At 36.2% G+C, this 26,257-nt stretch overlaps 1 protein-coding gene and 1 long non-coding RNA gene across 2 annotated transcripts in view; both read left to right on the plus strand.

The window, feature by feature from the left end:
* The window catches only part of LOC107602474 (rho-associated protein kinase 2-like), a 22,559-nt gene extending 2,588 nt beyond the window's left edge, over nt 1-19,971 (plus strand). Inside the window, exons 2-26 of the mRNA XM_016294994.1 lie at nt 1,094-1,175; nt 2,243-2,343; nt 2,730-2,867; nt 4,428-4,688; nt 5,102-5,246; nt 5,341-5,479; nt 6,875-6,966; nt 9,563-9,725; nt 10,787-10,871; nt 11,244-11,332; nt 11,733-11,781; nt 11,895-12,030; nt 12,520-12,611; nt 13,339-13,585; nt 15,934-16,040; nt 16,157-16,316; nt 16,798-16,958; nt 17,525-17,709; nt 17,889-17,958; nt 18,080-18,183; nt 18,730-18,916; nt 19,056-19,149; nt 19,258-19,352; nt 19,471-19,653; nt 19,759-19,971. Of these exons, the coding sequence (XP_016150480.1) occupies nt 1,094-1,175; nt 2,243-2,343; nt 2,730-2,867; nt 4,428-4,688; nt 5,102-5,246; nt 5,341-5,479; nt 6,875-6,966; nt 9,563-9,725; nt 10,787-10,871; nt 11,244-11,332; nt 11,733-11,781; nt 11,895-12,030; nt 12,520-12,611; nt 13,339-13,585; nt 15,934-16,040; nt 16,157-16,316; nt 16,798-16,958; nt 17,525-17,709; nt 17,889-17,958; nt 18,080-18,183; nt 18,730-18,916; nt 19,056-19,149; nt 19,258-19,352; nt 19,471-19,653; nt 19,759-19,971 (3,378 nt within the window). The remainder of the gene's footprint in view (nt 1-1,093; nt 1,176-2,242; nt 2,344-2,729; nt 2,868-4,427; nt 4,689-5,101; nt 5,247-5,340; nt 5,480-6,874; nt 6,967-9,562; nt 9,726-10,786; nt 10,872-11,243; nt 11,333-11,732; nt 11,782-11,894; nt 12,031-12,519; nt 12,612-13,338; nt 13,586-15,933; nt 16,041-16,156; nt 16,317-16,797; nt 16,959-17,524; nt 17,710-17,888; nt 17,959-18,079; nt 18,184-18,729; nt 18,917-19,055; nt 19,150-19,257; nt 19,353-19,470; nt 19,654-19,758) is intronic.
* Nucleotides 19,972-20,824: 853 nt separating this feature from the next.
* On the plus strand, nt 20,825-22,114 carry LOC107602721 (uncharacterized). The gene is made up of 2 exons (XR_001611062.1): nt 20,825-20,961; nt 21,355-22,114. It is a non-coding gene; the product is annotated as an uncharacterized lncRNA (long non-coding RNA).
* The last annotated feature ends 4,143 nt before the right edge of the window (nt 22,115-26,257 follow it).

The raw sequence follows: 26,257 nt of genomic DNA on the forward strand, positions 1-26,257 counted from the left end.
AAAAACACAGCGGCCTAGCGTGAGGGGAAGCCCCGGCTTAGCGTGTGCTGAGGCCGGTATAGCGTGCGCTGAGGCGGGCTGGACTCCGCTTTGTCCACGGTGAAAGTTGATGAATTCCCTCAGCGACCAGCACAGATCAGCTCTAGGCATGACGAAGCGGATATCGTCCTCTTTTGGAAGACCAAACAAAGTAGTTTCGCTTTCACAACGAAGCACACAGCGTCTTCAGGACATGGCTGCAGCGCCAACAATACTACAGCGAGAATAAAAGTTACGCCTTCTTTCTTTGCGTGAACATTTGGGCGGCGTTATGCAAATCTTCCCACATAGTGACGTAAGTACGTGGGGGCATGTTAGAACGAGCCATTTTAGGTAGGCGTGGTTAACTCTTAACTTTTATAAAGAATATCTCTTTGGTTTTGAGACTTTAGTGTTTGCAACTTTACAGATCTTCTTTATGCACCAAGAGCTTGTAACACTCCAAAGAGAAAGGAAAAATTGAAATCGCATCATATGACCCCTTTACACCTAAATTTTGAAGGTATATAACAGATTTTTAAAAAGGTTTTGATAGAGGTCTGTTCACCAAAGCTGCATTTATTTCATTAAAAATACAGGAAAAATTTTATTATTTTAAAATATTATTACAATTTAGAATAACAGCTGGGAATGTTGGGGGTGGGGGTAAGTGTGTTCTATGTGTGTGTCTTCTATATATTTTTTTAGCTCTGCAGTGTCACTGTGTGTATTTGGAGGGGTATGTGATGTAGTTTCCAGGATCATTCATATCATTCATTTCCTAAAGTCATTTATAAATACAATTACTTAATGCTGACTGTAAAGGCCTAATCCCACTCATAAATCTCCACTTTAGGTTTATATCCTTATAAGTTATATAAGTTAAATGTCTCAACAGGACTGTCAGAGTGAGCTTAGTTCTGGGATTAAAGGAGAGTGATGAACTCACTTTGAAGACATTTTTGGCTGTGTGAATGAAGAGGAAAGCCAACTGTAGAAATCACTTTGTATTTGAAATGATAAATGAAATGAAATGATAATTTTTTTTTTAATGCTTTGCTCTTGTCTTCTGCAGGATTCAGTAACTGCTCTGGCCCTTGATCTGAATCATCCCGCACTGAGAAAGAACAAAAACATAGATTCCTTCTTAAACAGATGTAAGTCTCTTTGGAATTTCATAGATTATTAGATTTATTGTATGTGTATGGCTTATGACTTCTTATTGTCCGTAATTATAGAACTTTATGTCAGTAACTTGATGATAATAACTATAAAATGATAATAGATCATACTGTATATCGCTAAATTTTCATAGCAATATATGGATGCATCAATACACATCCAAACCCTACTGTCGGCCTTGTCAACAGATAATAGACACTTTGCAGTTAAAAATTGTTACTTTGAGTATATATTGTGTAAAATTAGTAAATATCATGTAAAAAAAAAAGAAATTAAGCAAGTGCATCATTATTGTAGTATATTGGCAATACCTATTAAAAACAGTCAGTCACATGGTGGCAGTATACACATTTTACACAGTATACAAAACAGTATACACATGGTGCATATATATATATATATATATATACAGTATCTCACAGAAGTGAGTACACCCCTCACATTTTTGTAAATATTTTATTATATCTTTTCATGTTTTCATGTTGAAGAAATGACACATTGCTACAATGTAAAGTAGTGAGTGTACAGCTTGTATAACAGTGTAAATTTGCTGTCCCCTCAAAATAACTCAACACACAGCCATTAATGTCTAAACCGCTGGCCACAAAAGTGAGTACACCCCTAAGTGAAAATATCCAAATTGGGCCCAAAGTGTCAATATTTTGTGTGGCCACCATTATTTTCCAGCACTGCCTTAACCCTCTTGGGCATGGAGTTCACCAGAGCTTCACAGGTTTACACTGTTATACAAGCTGTACACTCACTGCTTTACATTGTAGCAAAGTGTCATTTCTTCAGTTTTGTCACATGAAAAGATATAAAATATTTACAAAAATGTGAGGGGTGTACTCACTTCTGTGAGATACTGTATATATATATATATTTTTTTTTTAAATGGTTCCATTAAAAATGTGCATAAAATAACTGGAGAATTTTTGTGCCCTGATTAATTTTTTGAGCCTTGCATAATGTAAATGTGTTTGTTAATAATTAAATGATAAACTGTATTCATGTGATAACATGCATGGTGTGATCTCTCTAGATGAAAAAGCCGTGACTCGCCTCAAGGAACTACAGGTGAAGCTGGATGATTTTGACAGAGTCAAGCTGATTGGTCGTGGAGCGTTTGGTGCAGTGCAGCTGGTGAGTGAGTGTTTATGTGAGAGTCTGCCCATGTTATCTGCTGTTTGTCTTCAGGCATAGCCTTTTGTCTGTGTGTGTGTGTTAACGCCTGTGAGGCATGTATGCACATGTTCTGCCAGCTCCTACTTACCTGCAACAACACAGAGCATGCATGCTTTTGTCCTTGTGATATTGTCTTATTCTTTTAGTTTCACACTTGTCAGTCTTTATAAATAGTTAACTATGGTAGAGCATTATGTGATGCTTATGCATGCAGTGTGAAGATGAATGACTTCAATTATACGTTAAACACTTGTTTGCATAAAGCAACACATTGCAGAATTTGTGTAGTTTCATTAAGGATTTATATGGATGTTTATGATGTTAATGCACATATGTGCATGTAGGTACGACACAAAGCTTCCCAACAAGTGTATGCCATGAAGCAGCTCAGCAAGTTTGAGATGGTCAAGCGTTCTGACTCCGCCTTCTTCTGGGAGGAGCGTGACATCATGGCATTCTCCAAGAGTCCTTGGATAGTTCAGGTGGGATTCCTTCTCATATATAGATATGCCTGTGTGGTACTTTTTGTGATGTGTGTACTAGAGTATGTTTGAGAACTGGGAAACTCCAAAAGCTGAAAGGATAAAAAACAATAACAGAGTGTATATAAGGACACTGTTAAAATATTTAATAATCAATAAGTAAATAATCCCCTTTAGGGATGTCAAAATTGCCAGTACTTCAATACTAAGTTTATAATAAAATGTTAAAAATGCAAACCAAGTGCTGTCTGATTGACAGGCAGCTGTGTTTGAATGCTTGCACCTCACAGGATGCACCTGCACATGTTGTAGTACTATAACACGTCAGTTGACAGTCAGTTCTGTCCTAATGTAAATAGGCAAGACAAGAAATATCAGATCTGCTCATTAGACCTTGAAGCCTAACAGAATTGCTTATGTAAAGTTGTTTTGTTGATAATATTAAAGTGCCCCTATCATGGATTTTTGAAAATTACATTTCATGCATGTGTGTAATGTAGCTGTGTGTGAATGTAAACAGTCTGCATAGTTGTAAAGCTGAAAGTGCATCATAAATAAAGTTATCGTCGCTCAAAAGAAAGAGTCGACTCCAAACCGCTGAAACTAGTTGTTTTAAATTCGAATCCCATTCCACAAATTTCATACATTACAAATTCTTACATTTGCATAATGCCTGCCTACGTTCTGTATGGACATCCCGTGAAAAAAATTTCAAACGCTATTGCTCGTTTGTGTGGAAAATGTAATATACCATTATTGTTTGGGTCCTTACTACCAAGCTGTGGGTCCGGTTCGCTAAAATAAGTGTAAAAACCTTTTCCCCCTCTGATTCTTATTGTTTTAGAACAGAGTGGAGCACTATTATTATTATAAAAGGATGTATTATTGATGAGCCGTATTCCAGTACTGGTGATGGGCGCTCCTTTTCCGACATGCTCTGTATGCAGTAGACCAATCACAACAGACTGGGTCAACTGACCAGTCAGAGCAGAGTAGCCTCACAAGGAGAGGTTTGGATAGAGGAATCTTCGAACGAATCGTTTGAGAGGCATTGAGAAATAACGTACAATTAAATGTATATTATATAAAAATGAAAGTGTTTTTTGACCTATAAACCTATTTTTGGGGACTCCTAAAACTAAATTATAAACATTTCAAATAGCATAATAGTGGCACTTTAATCAACAAAATGTGTTCTTTATGATGGACTGTTATCTTAAATAATAATTAATTACTCTACTTGATTAATAATTAATTGATAAATACTTGAAGACAACATGTCCATTTTTTTAACTTTATATTTATAATATTTATTTTAATGTATAATAATTTGAATGTAATTTATTAAAAATATTAAATATAAGAATACATTATTACATAATAGCAATGTTTTTAAATCAACAATTATTATTAAATAAAGCACTGTTCAATAGCATATTTAATATAGCTGTGGTGTTGCAATTGGAATCAAGTATTGTGAAATTTCACTGTATTGGTATCAACTGCTGAAATGTTGGTATGTTGTGACACCTGTTCACCTCACTCTTTCTGTCAACATAGCTGTGCTGTGCATTCCAAGATGAGAAGTACCTTTATTTGGTGATGGAGTTCATGCCCGGTGGAGACCTGGTGACTCTTACCAGCAACTATGACATCCCAGAAGAGTGGGCTCAATTCTACACGGCAGAAGTGGTGCTGGCACTGGACGCCATCCATTCTCTGGGCTTCATCCACCGAGACATCAAACCAGACAACATGCTGCTTGACCGCAACGGACACCTTAAACTCGCTGACTTTGGAACATGCATGAAGATGGACTCGGTGTGTTTTGGGTTGTGTGATAAGTGCTTCTGATTTGTGTGTCTGTGTAATTGAGTGTATAGGAGAAAGACAGAAAGAATGAGTCTACATTTTAAATTGTATAGTATGCAAGATTACAATTAATTTGTCACAATTCATAGTGTATTGACTATTTTAAGACCAGAAACCTAGTTGAAACAATAATTTTTGCATGTACAGTAGGCTGCAGAAATCCCCTATGCTGTGATAATTGTCAGCGCTGCCTTCTTGTGGTTAGATCATATAGTGCAACCTGAATTATGATGATCTCTCAATAGATTTATAGGGTTTTTTTTTAAAGCTGAAATGTGCAATAGCTTATGTTCTAGCAACATTAGATTAACCAGTGTATAGAATGGTTATATTTATGTATATGCATCTGTATTTGTGTTTAGTCCCGTATGGTCCGCTGTGACACTGCTGTCGGGACTCCTGATTACATTTCACCAGAGGTTTTGATGTCACAAGGAGGAACAGGTTACTATGGCCGGGAGTGTGACTGGTGGTCTGTTGGCGTTTTCATTTATGAGCTGCTAGTGGGTGAGTAGCGCCAACTTCTGCATCCTTCAATCTCCTGTAATTGCATTTTACTGTTCTTACCATCCTATGTTCATTCTTCTGTCGATGTGGGCAGGTGACACACCGTTTTATGCCGAGTCCCTGGTGGGCACCTACGGAAAGATCATGGATCATAAAAACAGCTTAACTTTCCCAGATGATATCGAAATGTCAAAGAAGGCCAAAGACCTCATTTGTGCCTTTCTGTCTGACAGGTGAGAGAGAGAAACAGAGATTTAGAATCAGTAACCTCTTTTAAACATTAGTCCCCTACTATCCTGAGATGTGATGTCAAAAGCAGCATGGAAAAATATGAATTTATTTCTAGAGGTCACTCAGGTCAGCCAATAGCGATTTTGCCCATAATGTTAAATAAATTGTGACCATCAATAATATAAATAAAAATGTTTTCATTCAATTTGAAATAGTGCTTAATTTGATTGCAGAATAAACAACAATGGCTTAACCTTGAACATTTTTGTAATTAACTAAATTAAAAAATTGCTATACTTGATATTATTTTGTTTGTATCAGTTTTTATTAGTTTTATTGTCATATGAAATATACACTTCTGTTCAAAAGTATGGGGTCAATTTTCAGCATAGGCACCTTATATTGATCAAAAGTGACAATATTTATAGTGTCAATATTAAGTGACAAAGACATTTATAATAATGTTAAAATAAGTTGTTTTTTTACTTTTAATTTGTTAAAGAATCCCAAGGGGAAAAAATGTATTAGTTTCCACAAAAACATTAAGCAGCATAACGATTTTCAACATTGATAATAATATGAAATCAGCATATTAGAAATGATTCCTGAAGGATCATGTGACACTGAAGACTGGAGTAACGCCTGTGGAAAATGCAGCTTTCAGCTATATTCAAATAGAAAGCTATTCAAATATATTCAAATAGAAAAAATAAATAGTTTTGTTCACTGTATTGTACTGAATGATTGATGAAATAAATGCAGTCTTGAAGAGCATAAGATAAAAAATCTTATCGACCCCCAGTTTCTGAAATGGTATTGTACATAAACTTAAATCAACTAAAGCCTTTTTTAAAATGATTTACCTGTCTTCATCTCTTCATTTTATGCTTTTAATAGCCCTTCAAAAAAATCAGTCACTGGTAAAACATCAACTTCATGTTCTAATGCTTCTACTACATTTCTTTGTAATGCCTTGTCACTCTTTCAGCCTGATAACTTCCATCTGTTTTCCTATATCTCTCTTTTTCCTCTCTCTTTCTCCTCCCTCTCACATGCACACACATACGAGTATTCCAGATCAAATATCCAGAGAGGAGCTTTATGTTTTCATTTAAAAGCACAACACACACACACCCCTTCCTTTGCATTCTGGCTGCAGGAATGTCCCACACGTGGCAGTCCAAACTGCTGCACCCCTCTGATCCAGATGCAAGGAATGGGAGGGGAATGATCGTTCCTTATTTTTGGATGTTGCTGCGTGTGACGCTTTGGCTCCTCAACTCATCCACTCGCTGTTGGATGTTCCAGTCTCACACGCACAAACGTCACTTAACGGATTAGTAAGCGTGGTTGTGGTTCTCTGTTTGGTTTGCTGACCAGTGTTTTGCTATGTTCAGGGAGGTGAGGCTTGGCCGTTCTGGAGTGGATGAAATAAAATGTCACCCCTTCTTCAAGAACGATCAGTGGACCTTCGACACCATACGAGACAGTAAGCCTCCGTGTGTGAGTGTGGCTGATCTGTGATCATGATTGTGAAAGTCACATTTACTCATGATAATTATAGCCAATTAATTATCACTAATTATAACTATTAAGTCAATATTATTCAATTACTGTAACATTATGCATGTGCAGAATAATAACAGTATACAGTAGATATCTAGAGAATATACTGAAGTCTTGCATTGTTTCATATCTTGCGTCATTCATATATGATCAGATTATGGATATGGGGTTTTGGAGCACAGCTTTTAAATTTCCTGAAATTGCTGTTCATATTTTTCTCCAGACAAATGCAAACATTAATGTCACACTCTCATGTTATGCTTCTGAGAAAGCCATTTCAGTCATGCATACATAGTCTTGCATTTACTTTGTGCTGAAACCTTCTTTATTGTGGTTTCTACTCACTGACTGTTTTATTGATATATAATTACAACTGATATAACTGACCTGTTTAGATGTGTTTGTCTGGTTAATCATAATATATCTTGACTTAATTGATGTATATTTCTCCATGAAGCATAATTATGGGATGTGATAAAAGAGCAATGTGTGATGTTACAGCAACATAATTTTTTTGCTGCTTTGTCATCAGTATTTTCTTTTCTTTTTTTTCTTAGTTTTGTTTTGTTCAGTAACATTGCTCTCTGCTGTGTTGTGCAGTGTGGAGGAGTGATGTGCTCCTGCTAAGGAGTGTGGTGTTTGGGACAGGGTTACGGGGGTATGGGGTTGGCTTCAGTAAGGGCGGAACCCAACATGTGGCCCGTACACAGTTACTAATGAGAGAAGAGCTTCAAAACCACAGGACCTGTTTAGATGTGTTTGTCTGGTTAATCATAATATATCTTGACTTAATTGATGTATATTTCTCCATGAAGCATAATTATGGGATGTGATAAAAGAGCAATGTGTGATGTTACAGCAACATAATTTTTTTGCTGCTTTGTCATCAGTATTTTCTTTTCTTTTTTTTCTTAGTTTTGTTCAGTAACATTGCTCTCTGCTGTGTTGTGCAGTGTGGAGGAGTGATGTGCTCCTGCTAAGGAGTGTGGTGTTTGGGACAGGGTTACGGGGGTATGGGGTTGGCTTCAGTAAGGGCGGAACCCAACATGTGGCCCGTACACAGTTACTAATGAGAGAAGAGCTTCAAAACCACAGAATTGGACTCGTTTTCTCCTCCTCTCTCTGTCCCTTGCTCCAGTGATGCCCAAATGCACATACTGTATTTGCTTTCTCTCTGCCTCCACAGTAGTCTGTTATTAGCAGTGCTATCAAGGAGCATTCTGGGAAACTAAGCAACATCATCCATATATCTGTATAGTGTGGTGTTATACAGCAGACTGTGTTTTTGCAAAGAAACGGATTAGATTTTCTTTCCAAGAGTGTTTTTCTTGCACACACGTTGACATGCTTTATCTTTTTTTTTTAGCTATATCTGTGATAAGTTTAATAGATGTTTATGTCTGACTAAATTGGTTTTACAGTATATTGAAATAAATATGGATGTTTGGAAATATGGAAAAAAGTATGGATGTGTGATCCAGAGAAGCGCAACTCTATACTACCTTGTAAATGCATTTCCTCATTGAGATTTTTTTATAGATCAGAGTTCTTATTGACATTACTGCAGTTATTTATTCATTTATTTGGAATTACTTGTATTAATAGATTTATAATTGTGTTTATTCATTAAAAACAGACAACTGACTCTTAATAATGATGATAAACTAGACTTTAAAGATCAAGATATTAAAAGATAAAGATAATGATTTGCTTAATTTGAGTGTGTAGGAGTGCCAAATGGATAAATATAAAAATTCATAAAGTAACCAACCCATATAGTAACCTAAGAGATGTTTTTAAATCTCTTTGTGTTTGTCTTTGGAATTAATTAAATGAATGCAGTTTTTTTTTCAATGTTTGGATATAATGTGGATTATAGAGGAATACGGTTCCAAACGTTTATTTATTTTTTCTCGTATGTATTTATACACTCTAAAAAATGCTGCGTTGTTTTAACCCAACGTTGGGTCAAATATGGACTAACCCAACTTTTGGGTTAAAAATGTAATTGAAAAATTTAACCCAACAGTTGGGTTAGTCCATATTTGACCCAAAGTTGGGTTAAAACAACCCAACATTTTTTAGAGTGTATCTTCCTCTAATTCAAAAACTAAATTTAAAGCACAAAGATCCAGCCATCTCTGTCGGTTTTCTTTTGGCTGTGGAGAGTTTGAATCCAGCCTGTCCCCAATAGATGTTTGTCACATGTTCTCCCAGTGTTCTCAGCACGTTCGCTCCAGAAGCAGGGAGTGTTTTGGATGTGTAAGTGAGCATGAGTGTGTGTGCACAGTAGGTAGTGAGTAAGCACCGGCAAGCTTGGAAAGTCATACATGCCACTCCTCCCTTCAGTACAGTGTCTGCTTTGTGTGCTACACACACTGAGCCTTTCACTGTGAGCCTCTCTCTCACACACACAAGCACTCAAACAGGACACACTATTTTTGCTCAAATCTTTTACAATATTCTCTCAACCCCCTCCTCTCTCGCTCTCTCTCTCTCTGCCTCTCTCTGTCTCTCAGCCATGGCTCCAGTGGTGCCGAAGCTGAGTAGTGATATTGACACCAGTAACTTTGATGATGATATAAAGGATGATCCGTTAGGAACCGAGACCTTCCCCCCTCCCCGTGCCTTCGCAGGGAATCAACTACCGTTTGTGGGCTTCACCTATTTCAGGGAGGACCAGTAAGTGTGAAAATGTGTGCGTTTTGTATTTTATTTGTGACAAGATGGATTCTGACAATGGAACTGTGGCTATTGAAATGTTGTATTATAATGTCAAATATTGTAACATTTTATTACAAACATTTGAAATTTTGTCTGACATAATGGTTTGTTGCATAATATGGCAATGCAATATAACTGAAAAAGGATTCAAAAAGTCCCAACAGAGTTCCCACATCTTTTCGCCAATGAATTTCCATAATTTTTCCAGGCGTTCATGATTACGCAATAAAGATTGTAAGAGTTTTGCACTCCCAAATAACAGTTTCTAGCATATGAAATATTTTTGACCTGAGCATAACTAGAAAATTATAAAAAACAACAAAAAAAGCCATGACTTTTTTTATTATGCCAGTATGGATATCACTTTTTTTAAAGAGTTTATATGACTGTAAAAAGATGTTTTACATTTTAAATTGGTTGTAAATGAATATCTACAGTAGATATAAATATCAAAAATGGTGAAATCTGAGACAGAAATAGTTTAAAGCCCACCTTTCAGACACTGTAGCGCTGTTTGACTTTTACACGGGTATCTTGTTCTCTTCCACAAATGCTCACTCACAGATGAACACTAAACGACAGCAAGTAAAAGCAAGCTGTAAAACGACAGCAAGCTCCTGTTATGGATTGATAGAGACAGGATGTACAGTATTTTTGCATGATTATGGTAACCGTGAATGAGTGCTGTATTTGTTCCATCACAATTCCCTCCTTTTTCCCTTTCCTTTCACTGTTTCCTCCCTCGCTTTCTCAGTTTCTCCAGTGTGGCTGAGTGAAGCCACATGGGCCGCTGGCTGAGTTGAGGAGATTGAATAGTTGCTTTGAGATTTTCTTTTTTTTTCCATTTCCTCTCTCCTTCTTGTTCCCTCTCTCTCTTTCTAACGTATTCTCCAAACTGTCTTTTTCATCTTGAATTGATTTATGAAATCTCAAAGTGTGTTGCTGCAGAGTAAACAAGGACGAAGCTAGCAGAGAAGAGTGGAACGTTTACCGTGATGCTCTTTCTGTCTCTCTTTCAGATTGTTAAACCAAAACAATAAGTGTTCAGAAGAGGACTCTAGTGCTGAGAGTGTCAATGAGGATCATAACTTAAACCAAGCCGAGGTGCATATTTTTTTAAATAATATTACTGACTTTTATCATATTATTGATTAATGTTAAATGATAAACACTATAATATGAGTTGAACATATTTCTGGTTTTATGTTGATGGAGTATTTGAGCCTTACTGATAGAGCTGTTAGCATACATAAGGCAAAACGTTTGGGGAATATTGCCCTATAATAGTGGGTGGCACAAAATTAGCACTTAGATTTCTAAAACCGATGCTTATATGACTTTTTTTGTGCCGTTACTCAACATAATTGGAGTGTTTCTCCACATTCTTTAGATAATTGCGGCTTTTAATAGAATGGAAAAACAACTTCGCGTCAGTTTTTTGTTGACTTTTCAAATGTGTTATGTGCATGTCCCTAGTCCTGTGACCTGCAGAGGAGGCTGAAAAAGTTGGAAGAAAAAGTCAAACATGAGATTCAAGCAAAGGAGGAACTGGAAAATAAATGCAGGTACAAATACTCATTAACATACAATGGGATCCAAATGTCTTTTGGATCCAAATAAGAACATACTTCTTTATGTAATACAACTTTTTAAAAAGGATGTTACCAGCATAACAATTTAAATGGAAAGATGAATTGAAAATCAGAAATATTGCAGAATCATTAATATTTCAATTTCATGTTGTCACAATGTTAATTTTGTTTAATTATTCTTTAAAAAAATTAAATTACATATTTGCGACCCCTGAATTTTGGATCCCACTGTATATAAACACGCGCGCACACACACGCACGTGTCTGTATGAAGGATAATGGATGTTTAAAGCCAGAATTCTATTAAGTCTAAAATTCATTACATTATATATCTTAACTTACAATAAATTTAAACTGTGTTGTGTCTCAACAGAACAGCAAATCAGCGGCTGGAGAAGTTGTCCAAAGAGCTTGAAGAAGAAGTAAGACACAGGTTTAAATTGCGCTCACCCAACAAAGGCCATTAATTCAAAACTGTTCAGAAACAAAGTGCAGCTTTCTTCAAGCTCCTCTAGCTGTTTCTCTCTTGTTATAGGTGAATGCGAGACAGGCGGTGGAAGACTCTCTGAGGGAACTGGAGAGAGAGAAGGCTTTATTGACGCACCAGCGTTCTCAGAGCATAAGAAAGGCTGGACTAGAAACAGACAGAAAGCGTCTGCTTGAGAATGAGGGTGAGAACAGCAGATAGAAACACGCCATTATGACTCTCAACAATGACATTTAATTCTGATTAATTTGAACAGCGAATAAACTGAGTATTTACTAGGAGTTGGAAAAAAATCTATTCACTAATAATACATTGATATTAGTCTACAAAAAAAGTTTACGGTCTACAAAAAATTATGATCATAATTTGCTTTATACCTGGTAGATCATTCCATTTTAGCCTTCAGTATTACTCAACATTCTTTGAATTACATGAGCTTTTCAATGATATATATGCTGCTTCAGATGCAGCTTCTGTGCCATTTTTTTGTTTGTTAAATAGTTACTTTTTTTATTAATATTGAATCTTTTACTGATATTCTTGATTCCCCAAAGCACTGGCCCAAAATTTCTACCCGATTTTCTCAGTACTAACCTTCTCCCATCTAGAAAGTATTAGTTCTGCTCTGCTGATGTTGTAATGTTAACATATTTTGCATTTCTCTCTGCTGCAGTGAGCAGCCTGAAAGAGCAGCTAGCTGAACTGAAGAAGAAGAACCAGAACTCTCAAATCTCTGCTGAGAAGAACATTCACCTGGAAAGACAGGTGGGTCCCTGAGCAAAACTTTATCTGACCATTAACCTCAGAACAATAATTATTATTTAACAAATAGACAAATTAATTTTAAAAAGTAAAAAAAAAAAGCAAAGGTAATAGTAATTAAAACAAGAATAAAAAAGGTATAGGAATTAAACCTAACCTGCTAAGGTCTGTGCTTAATGCGAAAGTGTGTCATTTTTCAATTTTAAAATACTTTCTCCTATCACAGCTAAAATATTTTCATATTTTGAAAAGAAAAGAAAAGAGAGAGAAAAAAACTATATATATATCTATATGTGTTTTTTAATAAAAAATAAAATTATAAATATTTGAGGTTGGTTATAATAAATGAAGAAATCCCCCAATGGAACAAAATACTGTTATATTCAAGCCTGCTTATATTCTTATGCATTTCTGAAGCCCTAAAATCACTTTAGCTTATACTACCGAACAAAAGTTTGGGGTCAGTAAGTTATTTATTTTAAAAGAAATCAAGAATTTTATTTTAAAAATATTTCTATTTCAAATAAATCCTGTTCTTTCAAACTTTCTTTTCATCAAAGAATCCCGGAAATAAATGCAGCCTTGAAGAGCATAAAAGACTTCTTTCTAAAACATAAAAAAAAAAAAATCTTACTCACCACAAACTTTTGGACAGTTGCATAAATTTGGTTTTGTTTTAGGGATAGAATTAAAAGAACAAAAGAGATTCTGATAATGAATGTGTTTTTAGTTGGAGGAGATGAATGCTAAGCTTCAGGCTGAGGTGGAGGAGTCCGAGCGGCTGAAGAAGGCCCAGGGCGAGGCGTTGAGACAGTCCCAGCAGCTGGATATCTCTCTCAGGGAGTTTCAGGAGCGTCTGGCCCAGCTGGAGAGCAGCCGGCAGGGTCTGGAACAGGAGAAACTGAGCCTGCAAACCTCACTGCAGGTGGAGAAGCGAGAGAGAAGCCTCGGCTCAGAGACTATCAATGACCTACAAGGTAAGTGCATGTGTGTCTATGCCTGTTTATGTTCATTAGACAGATGTAGCTGTGAATTAGCATCTACCGAGCTTCCTTGAAAGAGATTGTGTTACATTCTAGGGATCACACTTATGTGCAGGTCTATGTGAGTGAGTGAAAGCAAACGTTTATGTTTGAGTGTGTAGTGGTGGTGTGCTCCTCGCTGAAAGACACACTGGGCAGTGTTGTTGTGTTGTTGTGTTGTGGTGGAGCTGCCCGCAGCGAGTTTAAATATGAATAGTGTTATTTTAAGGTCCGAGGCAGGTAGCTGATGTTATGTCGCTGAACAGAGAAAAACAAGCAAACAAGAAATATCTCTTCTGTGTCGTGTTTTCAGTTTTGTCTATTAAATTTAAAGGATTTGTTTCTGCAGGTGCTTTTATCTCCTGAGAGATTATTATTATTTCATTTAAGTGAACAGATTTGAACTACTTTAAAACTCATCATGCCTTCATTTATTTTTGCTACTTTCATGTGCCTTTTATGTGAAGCTTTTGATATTTACCCCAGACTAAAGGCCTGTTCACACCAAGGACGATAACGATACATTTCTCAACATTAAAGAGTCCACACCACAGCTATAATGATAAAGGCACAGAGAAACGATATCGTTGGAATCACTTTCAGAACGATTTTTTCTAGCTGATGAACAATAAAAACATTGTCAGCCAGTCAGAATCAATCTTGCTATAACGAGCTTGAGAATTTAAAGCGGCAGACGAGCGTGCACTTGGAATAAACGGACGATATCGTCTGCTGGTGTGGACGCTAATATAGTTATCTTTATAGTTATCGTTCTTGGTGTGAACAGGCCTTAAGACTTTAGTCTTAAAATATGAAAATTCCAAGCTAAACTAAAATAAATAAACAAAACCATGAAATAAACAAACCATAAACCACAAAATATTTATTGCGTGCAAATAATTTATATCCATTTTTTTAATTATTCTAAATTTTTTTCTCAAATTACAACTGTACCTCATTCTTTTCCACCATGACAAATGATTTTGCCACAAGTTTTATCAAAAATTCTTTTAGGATTATGTTTGAGATGAAGTATGTAATACATATGATTATGTCGCTGAACAGAGAAAAACAGGCAAACAAGAAATATCTCTTCTGTGTCGTGTTTTCAGTTTTGTCTATTAAATTTAAAGGATTTGTTTCTGTAGGTGCTTTTATCTCCTGAGAGATTATTATTATTTCATTTAAGTGAACAGATTTGAACTGCTTTAAAACTCATCATGCCTTCATTTATTTTTGCTACTTTCATGTGCCTTTTATGTGAAGCTTTTGATATTTACCCCAGACTAAAGGCCTGTTCACACCAAGGACGATAACGATACATTTCTCAACATTAAAGAGTCCACACCACAGCTATAACGATAAAGGCACAGAGAAACGATATCGTTGGAATCACTTTCAGAACGATTTTTTCTAGCTGATGAACAATAAAAACATTGTCAGCCAGTCAGAATCAATCTTGCTATAACGAGCTTGAGAATTTAAAGCGGCAGACGAGCGTGCACTTGGAATAAACGGACGATATCGTCTGCTGGTGTGGACGCTAATATAGTTATCTTTATAGTTATCGTTCTTGGTGTGAACAGGCCTTAAGACTTTAGTCTTAAAATATGAAAATTCCAAGCTAAACTAAAATAAATAAACAAAACCATGAAATAAACAAACCATAAACCACAAAATATTTATTGTGTGCAAATAATTTATATCCATTTTTTAAATTATTCTAAATTTTTTTCTCAAATTACAACTGTACCTCATTCTTTTCCACCATGACAAATGATTTTGCCACAAGTTTTATCAAAAATTCTTTTAGGATTATGTTTGAGATGAAGTATGTAATACATATGAAGAAAACAAAGAAAAGTCAAGGTCATTTGTCATGTTATTTTAAAAGTCAAATAAATTAATAATACAGTACAAAATATTGTATTAATTTTAAGTAAATTGTATCAATTTTTATTCTGACAATACCTAAAATATAATTGTCACCACAAAATAATAACAATAAAAACATTTGAAATGAAAATTATTCGTTTCAAAAAAATGTTAGGAATAGACAAAGTAAAAAAATAAGAAATAACTACCAAGAGTTTAAAGTGTTTTATGAGAATTTATGTTCTTAAGGTCCACAGGGTCAAAAGTGCCTGTAGAAGAAACACCCATTTATGGTTTTTATGGTTTGAAGTTTAACATTTAATATTGACTTGAATTCCTGACCTTTGACTTCAACTTCGGTCTTGTGTTTTTACCTGCTTGTCTTTCTTGCGATTTCATTTTTATTTCTATCTTTCTTTCATTTTCAGGCCGTGTCTCTGGACTGGAAGACGAGTTAAAGCACATAAAGAGTTCTTTATCAAAGGCTGAAGCAGAGAAAAGACAGTTACAGGAGGATCTCACTGCCCTGGAAAAGGTGTGTGTGTGTGTGTGTGTTTTAGCAAGAGACTGAATGATTCTCAGCACATGATGTGTGTGGTTATGTCTATTTTTGTGAAAAAACCCTATTAATGTTGTCCCCTTCACTCATAGGAGAAGAGCAAGCAGGAGATCGATCTCTTCTTTAAACTCAAAGCCATTCAGCAGAGTCTGGAGCAGGAGGAGGCAGAGCTTAAAGCCACTAAAGCCAGATTGGCCGACAACAACAAAATCAACCAATCCGTCGAGGAGGCCAAGTCTGAGGACCTGAAAAGTAAAATGACTCGGCTGACTCTAATTTAAAAACTCTAAAAACATGTATACGTGTACAAATTTCACTACAAATAAAAATAAAATAAAATAGGGAAGTGCAGTTTAGAGTGAGGGGGAAAAAATGGTTACCTAAGGTACCCATTCATTTACTCTGGGGAAAGTGCCCAATTTCCTCTCTTAAAACAAACCTGGAATACATATAAAACAGTTGTTCAAAAGAAATTCGAGACATAATTTGGACTCACAACAAAAAACTTGAGCATTTAATCTTTGCTAGGTCATCAGATACTTGCCTGGCAAGATTTACATGATTCTTTTGGAAGTGCCTTAAAATTAGCCCTGTATGAAAACAAAATATTTTCCTCATTCCAAAATGACTTTTCCATTTTTTGTGTTCTAGCTGAGTAAATCTTTCCAAAGTATGTAGTACAAGCCTTTGGCTCATTCAGAGTTTGGTTATGCTGTGTGTGTTTGTGTGACAGATATGGAACATAAACTGCTGGAAGACCGATCAGCGAAGCAACAGTTGGAAAACAGACTGATGCAGTTGGAGAAGGAAAACTCAGTATTAGACTGTGACTACAAGCAAGCCAAACATGAGCTTCAGGAGCTCCGCTCACTCAAAGAAAAACTCACTGGCGAGGTACACCTATCTGACTGTTCTTCTTGCCTGACTGTAGCTGTCTATCTGTCTGATGTCTGAATTTTAATTGTTTAATTAAATTGTTTTAATTGTCACACTTTATGCTTTGTAATATGTTTTATATTTGCTCATATTTTCAGCACTTCAGCGTTATTTTTGGAACATATTTCTGGACAAAACTTAATTAATAAAAAAAAAATGGAAACATATTACTCACAATTAAAAATGAAAGGCATTTTAAAATTACATATATGCATCACATGGTCTGTGGAGAGTCCAATAAATAAAATCCAGCCGTGTGTGTGTGTGTGTGTGTGTGTGTGTGTGTGACAGATGGAGGTGCTGAGTGTGCGTGTGCAGCAGGAGACTCAGAAGAAGACTCTGTTTCAGGCAGATCTCAGTGTACAGAGGCAGGAGATCAGCACCCTGCGCTCCTAAAAAAAAAATGGAAACATATTACTCACAATTAAAAATGAAAGGCATTTTAAAATTACATATATGCATCACATGGTCTGTGGAGAGTCCAATAAATAAAATCCAGCCGTGTGTGTGTGTGTGTGTGACAGATGGAGGTGCTGAGTGTGCGTGTGCAGCAGGAGACTCAGAAGAAGACTCTGTTTCAGGCAGATCTCAGTGTACAGAGGCAGGAGATCAGCACCCTGCGCTCCTCTGAGAAACAGTTCAAACAAGAGCTCAACCATCTGCTGGAGCTCAAACTCAGCCTGGAGAAACAAAATCAGGAACTACGCAGGTGAGTTAGGGTTGCTGATGGATGATATGTACTGTATATTCCAATGATGTTGTTCTTCTGTGTCATTGTACAGTAGTTGTGGAATGCCACTATTCTCATAGAATTAGAATGATTAATAAAACTTATAGTTATCGCTCTTTAACTCACAAAATAAGTCTCTTTTCTCTGTTTCCAATCAGGGAGAGAGAAGAAGCTGACAAACAGCTGAAAGAGCTGAAGGACCAGTTGGAGGCAGAGCAGTACTTCACAGTATGTCTGACAGGCTTTAACATATTTTGTCAGTGAATGTGTGGAGGGATGTAGTTGGGTTGGTTTGTGTATCTGTGTCCTCATATTTGTTTTGAAATAAAAAGTTTTTCCTTGATTTCAGAAACTTTATAAAACTCAAATTAGAGAGCTGAAGGAGGACAGTGATGAAAAGGCTAAACTCTACAAAGATGCTCTGCAGAGAATAGAGGACCTGCAGGAAGAGAGGTGTGTATTTGCACACAAGTATTTGCTATTGAAACAGGATGGCGGGACATATGAAAATGACTCAGCTTGTTTTTTTAACTACAACTTTTTTTGTTTGACACAATCACCTGTAATCATGATCCACCAGATAGATACATCTGCACAGAACTCATGTAAGGACCTAAACAATGTTTCTCAACAAATAACCGCTAGAGGGCCAAAAGTTGCAAAATGTAGCTTTATGATTGAAAAATGTAAAATTGGAGTTTCTTGGCTTTTGGTCCTTGTATTTTGGCTTTGAAGCCATCTATATGCTAGTGTATTCCACATCACAGACAGCGTGCCTCCTAATGGAACATCACAGTTGAGCGATATAGGCACAGCTTTTTCCCAGTAAGGAGAAAGAGCAATATGCATTTTGCACAAGGCTAGATGAAAAGTGAGGTAAATAGATATTAGTATAGTTAGTTAAAGATGAAGGAACAGATAATAAGTTGTATGCATGGATCTCTTACAGTACACTGAATTCCTGTTCATATACAAACTGGTTTGTGAATGTTTATATAGGGACTCATTAGCAACCCAGCTAGAGGTGAGCCTGACAAAGGCAGATGCCGAAGAGTTGGCGCGCTCCATCGCTGAGGAGCAATACTCAGACCTGGAGAAAGAAAAGATCATGAAGGAGCTGGAGATCAAAGACGTGATTGCCAGACACCGGCAGGAACTAAGCGAAAAGGACAGTACCATCAGCTCGGTGAGAATTAGAGCGAGTATAAGAATGTATTTATTTATTAATTATTCATATATAATAAATATTAATTAATCTGTGCTCACAACATAAACATTCATTTATATGAATTAATTAAAATGTTTAATCTTTTGTGTTATACCAGCTGGAGGAATCGAACCGCACACTGACTGTGGATGTTGGCAACCTGGCTAATGAGAAAGAAGAGCTCAACAATCAGCTCAAACACCTACAGCATAGTGAGTAGGCTGCTGAATGCCACTTAATAATAATATAATAATATGAATGGATTGATGTTATAATGTTCATATATATGTGCTGTAACATTTATAAATGTGTATACACAGAGCTAGATAAGTCCAGAGAAAAAGAAAAACAGATGAAATCTTTGATCCTGTCCTTTGAGAAGCAGATAGAGTCTGAGAGAACCCTCAAGAGTCAGGTGTGTTTGGCTTATTTTAACCAAGAGTTTATAACTACAGTGTACATGTTACACCATTGTTCTGATAGCTTAAATATCAGCATGTCTCAGGTAAATCTGATCAAATTTTTTATTGTAGGCTATAAACAAACTGGCTGAGGTTATGAAGAAGACAGATGTCAGGCCGCAGCAAGGCAACAACACTGACATCCGCAGGAAGGAGAAGGAGAACAGACAACTGCAGTTGCAGCTCCGCACTGAGAAAGAAAAACTCAACAGCACCATCATTAAATACCAGAAAGAAATCAATGAAATGCAGGCTGTGAGTGGCATTACATATATTTAAAAGAAATGTAACCACCAGAAAACCTAGCCACCTTTCTGCATACATATGTAAAGCACACATAAAGTGTTGTTCTGTTTGCAGACGTTGGCAGAGGAGTCTCAGGGGCGACTGGAGATGCAGATGGCCCTGGACAGTAAAGACAGTGATATTGAGCGTCTGCGCTGTCAGCTCACTTCTCTCAGCATTCATTCTCTGGACACCACTAGCATCAGCAGCACCGGCAACGACCTGGAGGGTGATGACGCTTATCCAGGTATCTATCTATCTATCTATCTATCTATCTATTTTGTATAGACTACTTACAGTAATTTGATGTTTTTTGTACATTTTTGGAGCTTGGAAGTTGGAGTCACTTTGGGAATAAAGTGTCATAAATTCTTAAAAATTCTATATTTGTTTTCTATGAGGAAAAATAAATTACAGACAGGTTTGGAGCAAAATGAAAGTGAATACATTTTGGGTGAACTTCTGCTTCAATCAAAGTAAATGTAGATGCTCCAGGTCATGGTGCTGTCATATGTTAACCTGGCACAATAAGTTAGATTTGGCTGTGAAGTTTCACAGTTTCTCAGTAGCTTACATTATATTGCTAACCTTTTATAGCCCTGGCCCCATGCTCCGTATCATTCTTCATTGACCTGTACACCTTTGACCTTTCACCTTCCCCACTTGTGCTTATGTGTGGAGAGTAAGTACATTGCATCGCTGCTTATCACACAGGTTTTCTGCTTGCATGTGCTGCCCTGAAACATCACGTTTGGCTGTCTGTTCTGTTCTCTGTATGCATCTAAAACAGCACAGATCTTCTTTGCTTGAGAGTAAATACTAAAAAAAACACCCACTAACAATGCAATCTCTCTCTTCTCTCTTTTAATTCCATAATATTGACATCTATTTCTAACTGAGCTGTCACTTTTTCAACACAGTATCTGATTAAATCCGATCAGACTGTTCCAATAAGAAAAAAGTGAATATGAATGAATGAATAGCTGCCAAAAAAAGCCATGGTAAAATCTGATTTTATAGTATAGCTAACTGCAAATACAGAGCTGCATCTGTCATTATCACATCTTTTTAAAACTTAAAGAAAAACCTTATTGCATTTATTTTGCATTGCATTTATCTGTATACTTTCAGTTAAGCGTGGGTGGCCATAATTTTTTATGTTGACTTTGAGGCCGAATGACTCCTCTTTATTCCAGATTGCTTGAGTTGGGCCTGAAGGACTGGGGTTGGTCTCTTGATGTTGAAATGGATGATGACGATGTATTAGACTTCTGAGGAGTTGAGTTTTGTGGGGTAACCACAGTGGTGCCTTAGCATGTATTTGTGTCTGTGTTTATGCTTTGGCTTTAAAGGTGTTTTTTGAAGTTTGGCATTAAAAAGCGCGTTTTGTTCTCACTGTTAGGTACTATAACTAGGGCAGGTTTTGATATTAATATTGTGTTTGATGCACTAATATGAGTGTGCATGCATGTGTGTGTAAATGTTTGGCTGAATTAAAATATGTCTGGCTTAGTTTGATCGAATAAGTTGGATCTGAAAACTGATGGTGTGGTGGTGATGCTGTTGTGTGCGGTTGGATATAGAATGGGATGTGAAATGACTGCCATATTTGAGTTTTGCATTTTTTTTTGGTCATTGACCTGAACCCTCTCTCCTCTCTTTTAATTTCAGTTAACCTAAGTTGGATAGGTGATAATCCATCTGGAAGCAATGAAAGCGGAGAATGTCATAGTGTTCTTTTTGGCAAATGGCAGGACTTCCAAGTGCCAAACTCCACAAGTATAAATGACTGGGGAAAGGGGGGGTGGGGTCTAATATTTAACACTGAACATGCCATAAATCATCTAAAGGGTGTAGTTTCCATTTTAAGTCGTTTTAAGGGTGTTTTATGTCTTCCTAGACTGTACAATTCTTCAAAAACTAAATTAAAGTAAAAGCATTTTAAACTTCGGAAGTTATTTTTGGTTTCCTTGCAAGGTTGTCAGATGTGACTGTTTGCCTGAGTGTGTTTGAAACAGAATATATACTTCAGCTCTGCAATTACATGATCATCTGAATTTATATACTCAAGTATTCTATTTTTGTTAGGAAAAACAGATAAATATTTAGTGACAGATTATATTTTTATCATGCATTATATCAAAGCACACTTTTGAAAAATGCTTTTCAAAGAGCATTACTTAGTTGTTTGCCAGAACTATCTGCTCAAAATATATGCATTATTGAAGACTGATATTACATGATGCAAGGATGCAATCCGTAGCACATTTGAGCATTTTATTAATTGCTGTGACAAAAATTAGATACAACCTGTATCCATAGTGGAACATGAAGACCTCCGGTCCAAACATTTTCTGTATTTGATCATTTTGCCACTGACAACTGTTGAAACATTGTGAAATTGTTAATAAAAAAGATTTATTTGATGGAAGACCTATGACTCGTGTGATGATGGGTAACTAAAATGTTGAAATATTAGATGATATTCACTGAGGCACTGTAAAAATTAAGAAAAAGTGTGAAAATATTATTTTATGTAATAAGATATGTTGCCATTGTCATTTACAAAGAGTTAAAGAAGCATGCTTTTTGGTGGTTGTAAATGATTCACAAGAATTGATTAATATAATCCAATGTTGCATAAGCATTTAAACCAAATGTTGACCTGGAAAATCCTTGATTGCATGTTTACCCATGTAATATGTGATTTAGGTTATAAAAGCAGAATCGGCTCTGCATGAAAAATTAGTTCAAGACTAGACAGTGTATTCTTATTTCTGTAATAAATATGTACAGCTATTATTTCCTAACACTTGCACTGCTACACAGCTGCTTTGCTTATGTGCAGAATGTTTCACACCCAGGAAAATGCAGACTTGTCTTCTGATCCGATGAGGTCAGTGTCATTTGTGTCTCTGTTAACTTCAAACAGTTAACCAGCAAGGCCTTCCCGGGTAACACTACAGGCCTCAATTTAAGCTCCATAACATCTGATAACCTGAGGATCTTGTCCCATCTGAGGTGACTCCGTCTGATCAGAAACCAACTGCGTCCATTACCTGTGGACCTGCTTTTGGGCCTGTCTAATCTTCATGTGCTTGACCTTACAGGTAGTGTTTGTGTGTGTGTGTTTACTTAACTAAAATTAGTTACAGTCCTCAAATTGAATCGACCTCTGTGTTTCCGCATCCCATAGAGACGGTCAGTCTGTCTGTGACTTTTCATCAGTAGTAGGGACTCTTTCTGAAGGTTACGTCATTACTGTAGTAGGTGGTGACAAATTACTGGTTTTATGAGTATCAGGGATTTGTTCTGTCAGAAGCTAAACAGGTGAGTCTTTTTGAGTGAGCTATCCAATCATTCACTAATTCATTCAAAACCACTGATTCATTCATCAGCAAAACTAGTTTTTATGGCTGAACCTGGCCTTTTCATACTACTATTTTTGAAATGATAAGAGTAGTTTTGGTAGTATATTTCATATTCAGTCTCCATGGTGAGTTACTGAATCACTAAATTCACATTCCTGAATTCACTCAACCCATTTGTTCAAAAAGGCTGATTTATTTTGGAAGTAGTTCACCCAAAAATATTATAATCAATTTCTATACTATGGAAAAACAAATGTTGGGAGTCAATGGAGACCAGAAATTGTTTGGTTACCAACATTCTTCAAAATATTATCATCTGTGTTCATCTCAACTCATACAGGTTTGGAACAATCTATTCTTTTAAAAACACTGAATCATTCAGGAACAAAATAATGAAATTCTTATTTCATGATTTGTACTTTACTTGGATAACATTGAGAAAAAAGTTATTTTCTACTACTCCATCAAATTTCATATAGACCTTTAAAAGTAAATGTTTCATCATGGAATAGAAATTCAATTTTATTTAAAAAGGTAGACCGGAAGAGAAGATGAGTCGTTTTGAGGGGGAGGGGAGGTTAACGTTTTTGACAAAAGATTACAAGGGCACATGAATTTAAAAAAAATAATGAAGTGCACGGATAAATTATTTATAATAAACACTACAGTATTCCATTAAAAAAATAAGAATATTCAATTTTGATTTCATGCCGACTTGAAGTGAATTTGTGAATTACTTAAATGTGAAAATCTTCTCTATTTACAAATATTTTTGGAAAATAATTCAGTAAAATACTGAGAGTTCCTAATTAACTTAGTCCAAATATAATATGTGCTTTTACAGAAAGAAAACCTGATGTTGGTCAGCATATAGGGCACTAAACTCTAATCAAAGTAATTAGAGGTGCATACTATATGTCCTGAGGGAAATGTGGTTTCAGAAAAAGTCATTACGATTTTTAAATGTGTACATCTGTCTTTATAACTGTTCTGTCTGTGATTGCTTTTATTAATGCATTACAAACTGTAATTTTACTTTACCTTTACCTCTCTCGTTTTTGTTTTGTCTATCAATTTTTCTTCCCATTTCTCTCTGTCTCTGATGTAGGCTATGTGTCCTCAGAAATCCCTAGTTTATCTTAGTAAAATGTGCCTTTGTGCATTGTAGAGATTTATAACTCCTGTGTAACTCTGGACCCGGCTTGCTCTGCCACTCATGGCCAATTTCCTTAATTAGGTGTCTGCTGTTAATGTAAGCACAGTATGTGAAATATATCTTCAATAAAATTGAGTCTTTTGTGGGGTCTTGCTCGACTGAAGGGCAGGAATGATGTAGACAGAGTGTGCCGCCATAAGATTTAAGAGCATGGATTTACCAGGCTTTTCAATCTCAGCTTGTCTGTGCTGTTGTAAGGATGACCTTGCTGTTGTGAGTAGACTAGTGTGACCGTCACTTCCTGTAATGTCGAGTGAGTCCTACCGGATTGAGATTCCTCACAGCAGCTGAGATGACACGAGGTGGTGAGGAATGGCTCTCTGAGAGCCACGTGTCTTTTTCATGCACTGAGGAGATATTGACTGCTAAACACTGCACAAATAACTTTAGTGGCATCATTTATATATGACTTGATGCCATCTGTCAACAGAAAGTTAAGTGTTTTACCATCCAGTTTATTTATATTCTCCTTCATGCTCTCATTTTTATCCTCATTTAGCAAACAGGGTGGCATAGCAGCATAGTTGAGTACCTTGAGTTTTTAATGTGGTTGTGGCACATGGCCATCTACCCAATAACCAGCACTTAACTCTCTCAACATAATTAATTTTTTCATTGATTTCAGTCAGAGGTTGCTGTTTGCTAAGTCCACACTGGTCTGGATGTTTTAAGTGCTTATTTCTCTTAAAAAAAAACATGTATTATTTATTAAACATTTACACTTTGCTAAGGCCAAAGCACATTAAAATATTGTTTGAAAAAATATTTTAAATTTGAAAGTATATCTTTTTGATATCAATTTTTAGAGTGTTAGATGTATAAACCTGAACAGAAACATTTTCAATTCAATTCAGATTTATTCCTATAGCACTTTTCACAATAAACAGTTAATATCTTAACTTTGACTGCTCTACAAAAACACTTTATGTAAAAGCCTTTTTCGTTTCTCTCAGATTTTCTGCTGACGTCCTAGCACTCTTTTGTGACCCCTCAGTCCCCCTATTTTGAAAGCCCCTGATTTAAACAACAAAGATTAAACCCATAAAAGGTGAATAGGCCTATTATTTTTTGCTTTTCAGACTTTTCTCTCTGATTTTCTTTCCTTATCTTCCCACCATCAGTAAAGGTCAGTTTTGATCACTGTGATTATTCTTCTCTAGATTTAACCACAGTACTGAAGTGTGGCGAGCACTTATGTAAATTCCTTTTGTGAAGACATAGCTTTATTCTAAAAGAAAAAGGGGGCTTCTACAGTACTTTTAAGTATCAATTGTGCACATGTGCTTTTTCTCCATTTTCTCCTCTGAAAATTATTCTTGATGTGAAGGAAGATCTCTTTCATCCTGTCATTCATTTAAATCACAGCAGCTGCTTTTGCCTACTGGTAGCCTACTTTCTGCAAGTTTAAACAGTCATATTTATTTTCATTAGATAAGATTCCAGTTATTCACATTCTATCCACCTCAGCACACGGTTTCACATACTATGGAAAATGATTAGCTCACACCTGTTTGTCTCTTGAAATTTAATGCTTATACTCCCACAAACTTTCAAAAGGTCAAGCAGTGACCTCTGAAAAACAGACAATTTGTAAGATACTGGCAACGTAGCTTGTGTGCAACGGCTGATTTTACCTCCTAGAACTCCTAGAGGGGAAACTTATATTTAGAAGCTGCAGTAGGCTTTGAGATTCCGAAATGTGTCAGATGTGGAGGGGGGCTGACTATGTTCTCTGGTTACAATGTAGTGTGTGTAACTCAATACTGATCCATGTGCAATTCAGATTTTGGACACGGTCAGCTGCATGGAGCATGTGCTTCCCTCTTAGCTGGACAACATGATGGTGTGAGAGTTATAGAGGTGCATTTTGCTGTTATTTATGTACTGATATGTGGCCTGTATTCCCTATTTTAGCCATACTGTGTTGTGTGATTCTGATTTAGCTGTGCTGGTGGGGTCAGTGATTACTAGCTATTAGCACCGGCTG

The sequence above is a fragment of the Sinocyclocheilus grahami genome, unplaced genomic scaffold (genome assembly GCF_001515645.1).
Source record: "Sinocyclocheilus grahami isolate Dianchi unplaced genomic scaffold, SAMN03320097.WGS_v1.1 scaffold15.1, whole genome shotgun sequence".
Lineage (NCBI taxonomy): Eukaryota > Metazoa > Chordata > Actinopteri > Cypriniformes > Cyprinidae > Sinocyclocheilus > Sinocyclocheilus grahami.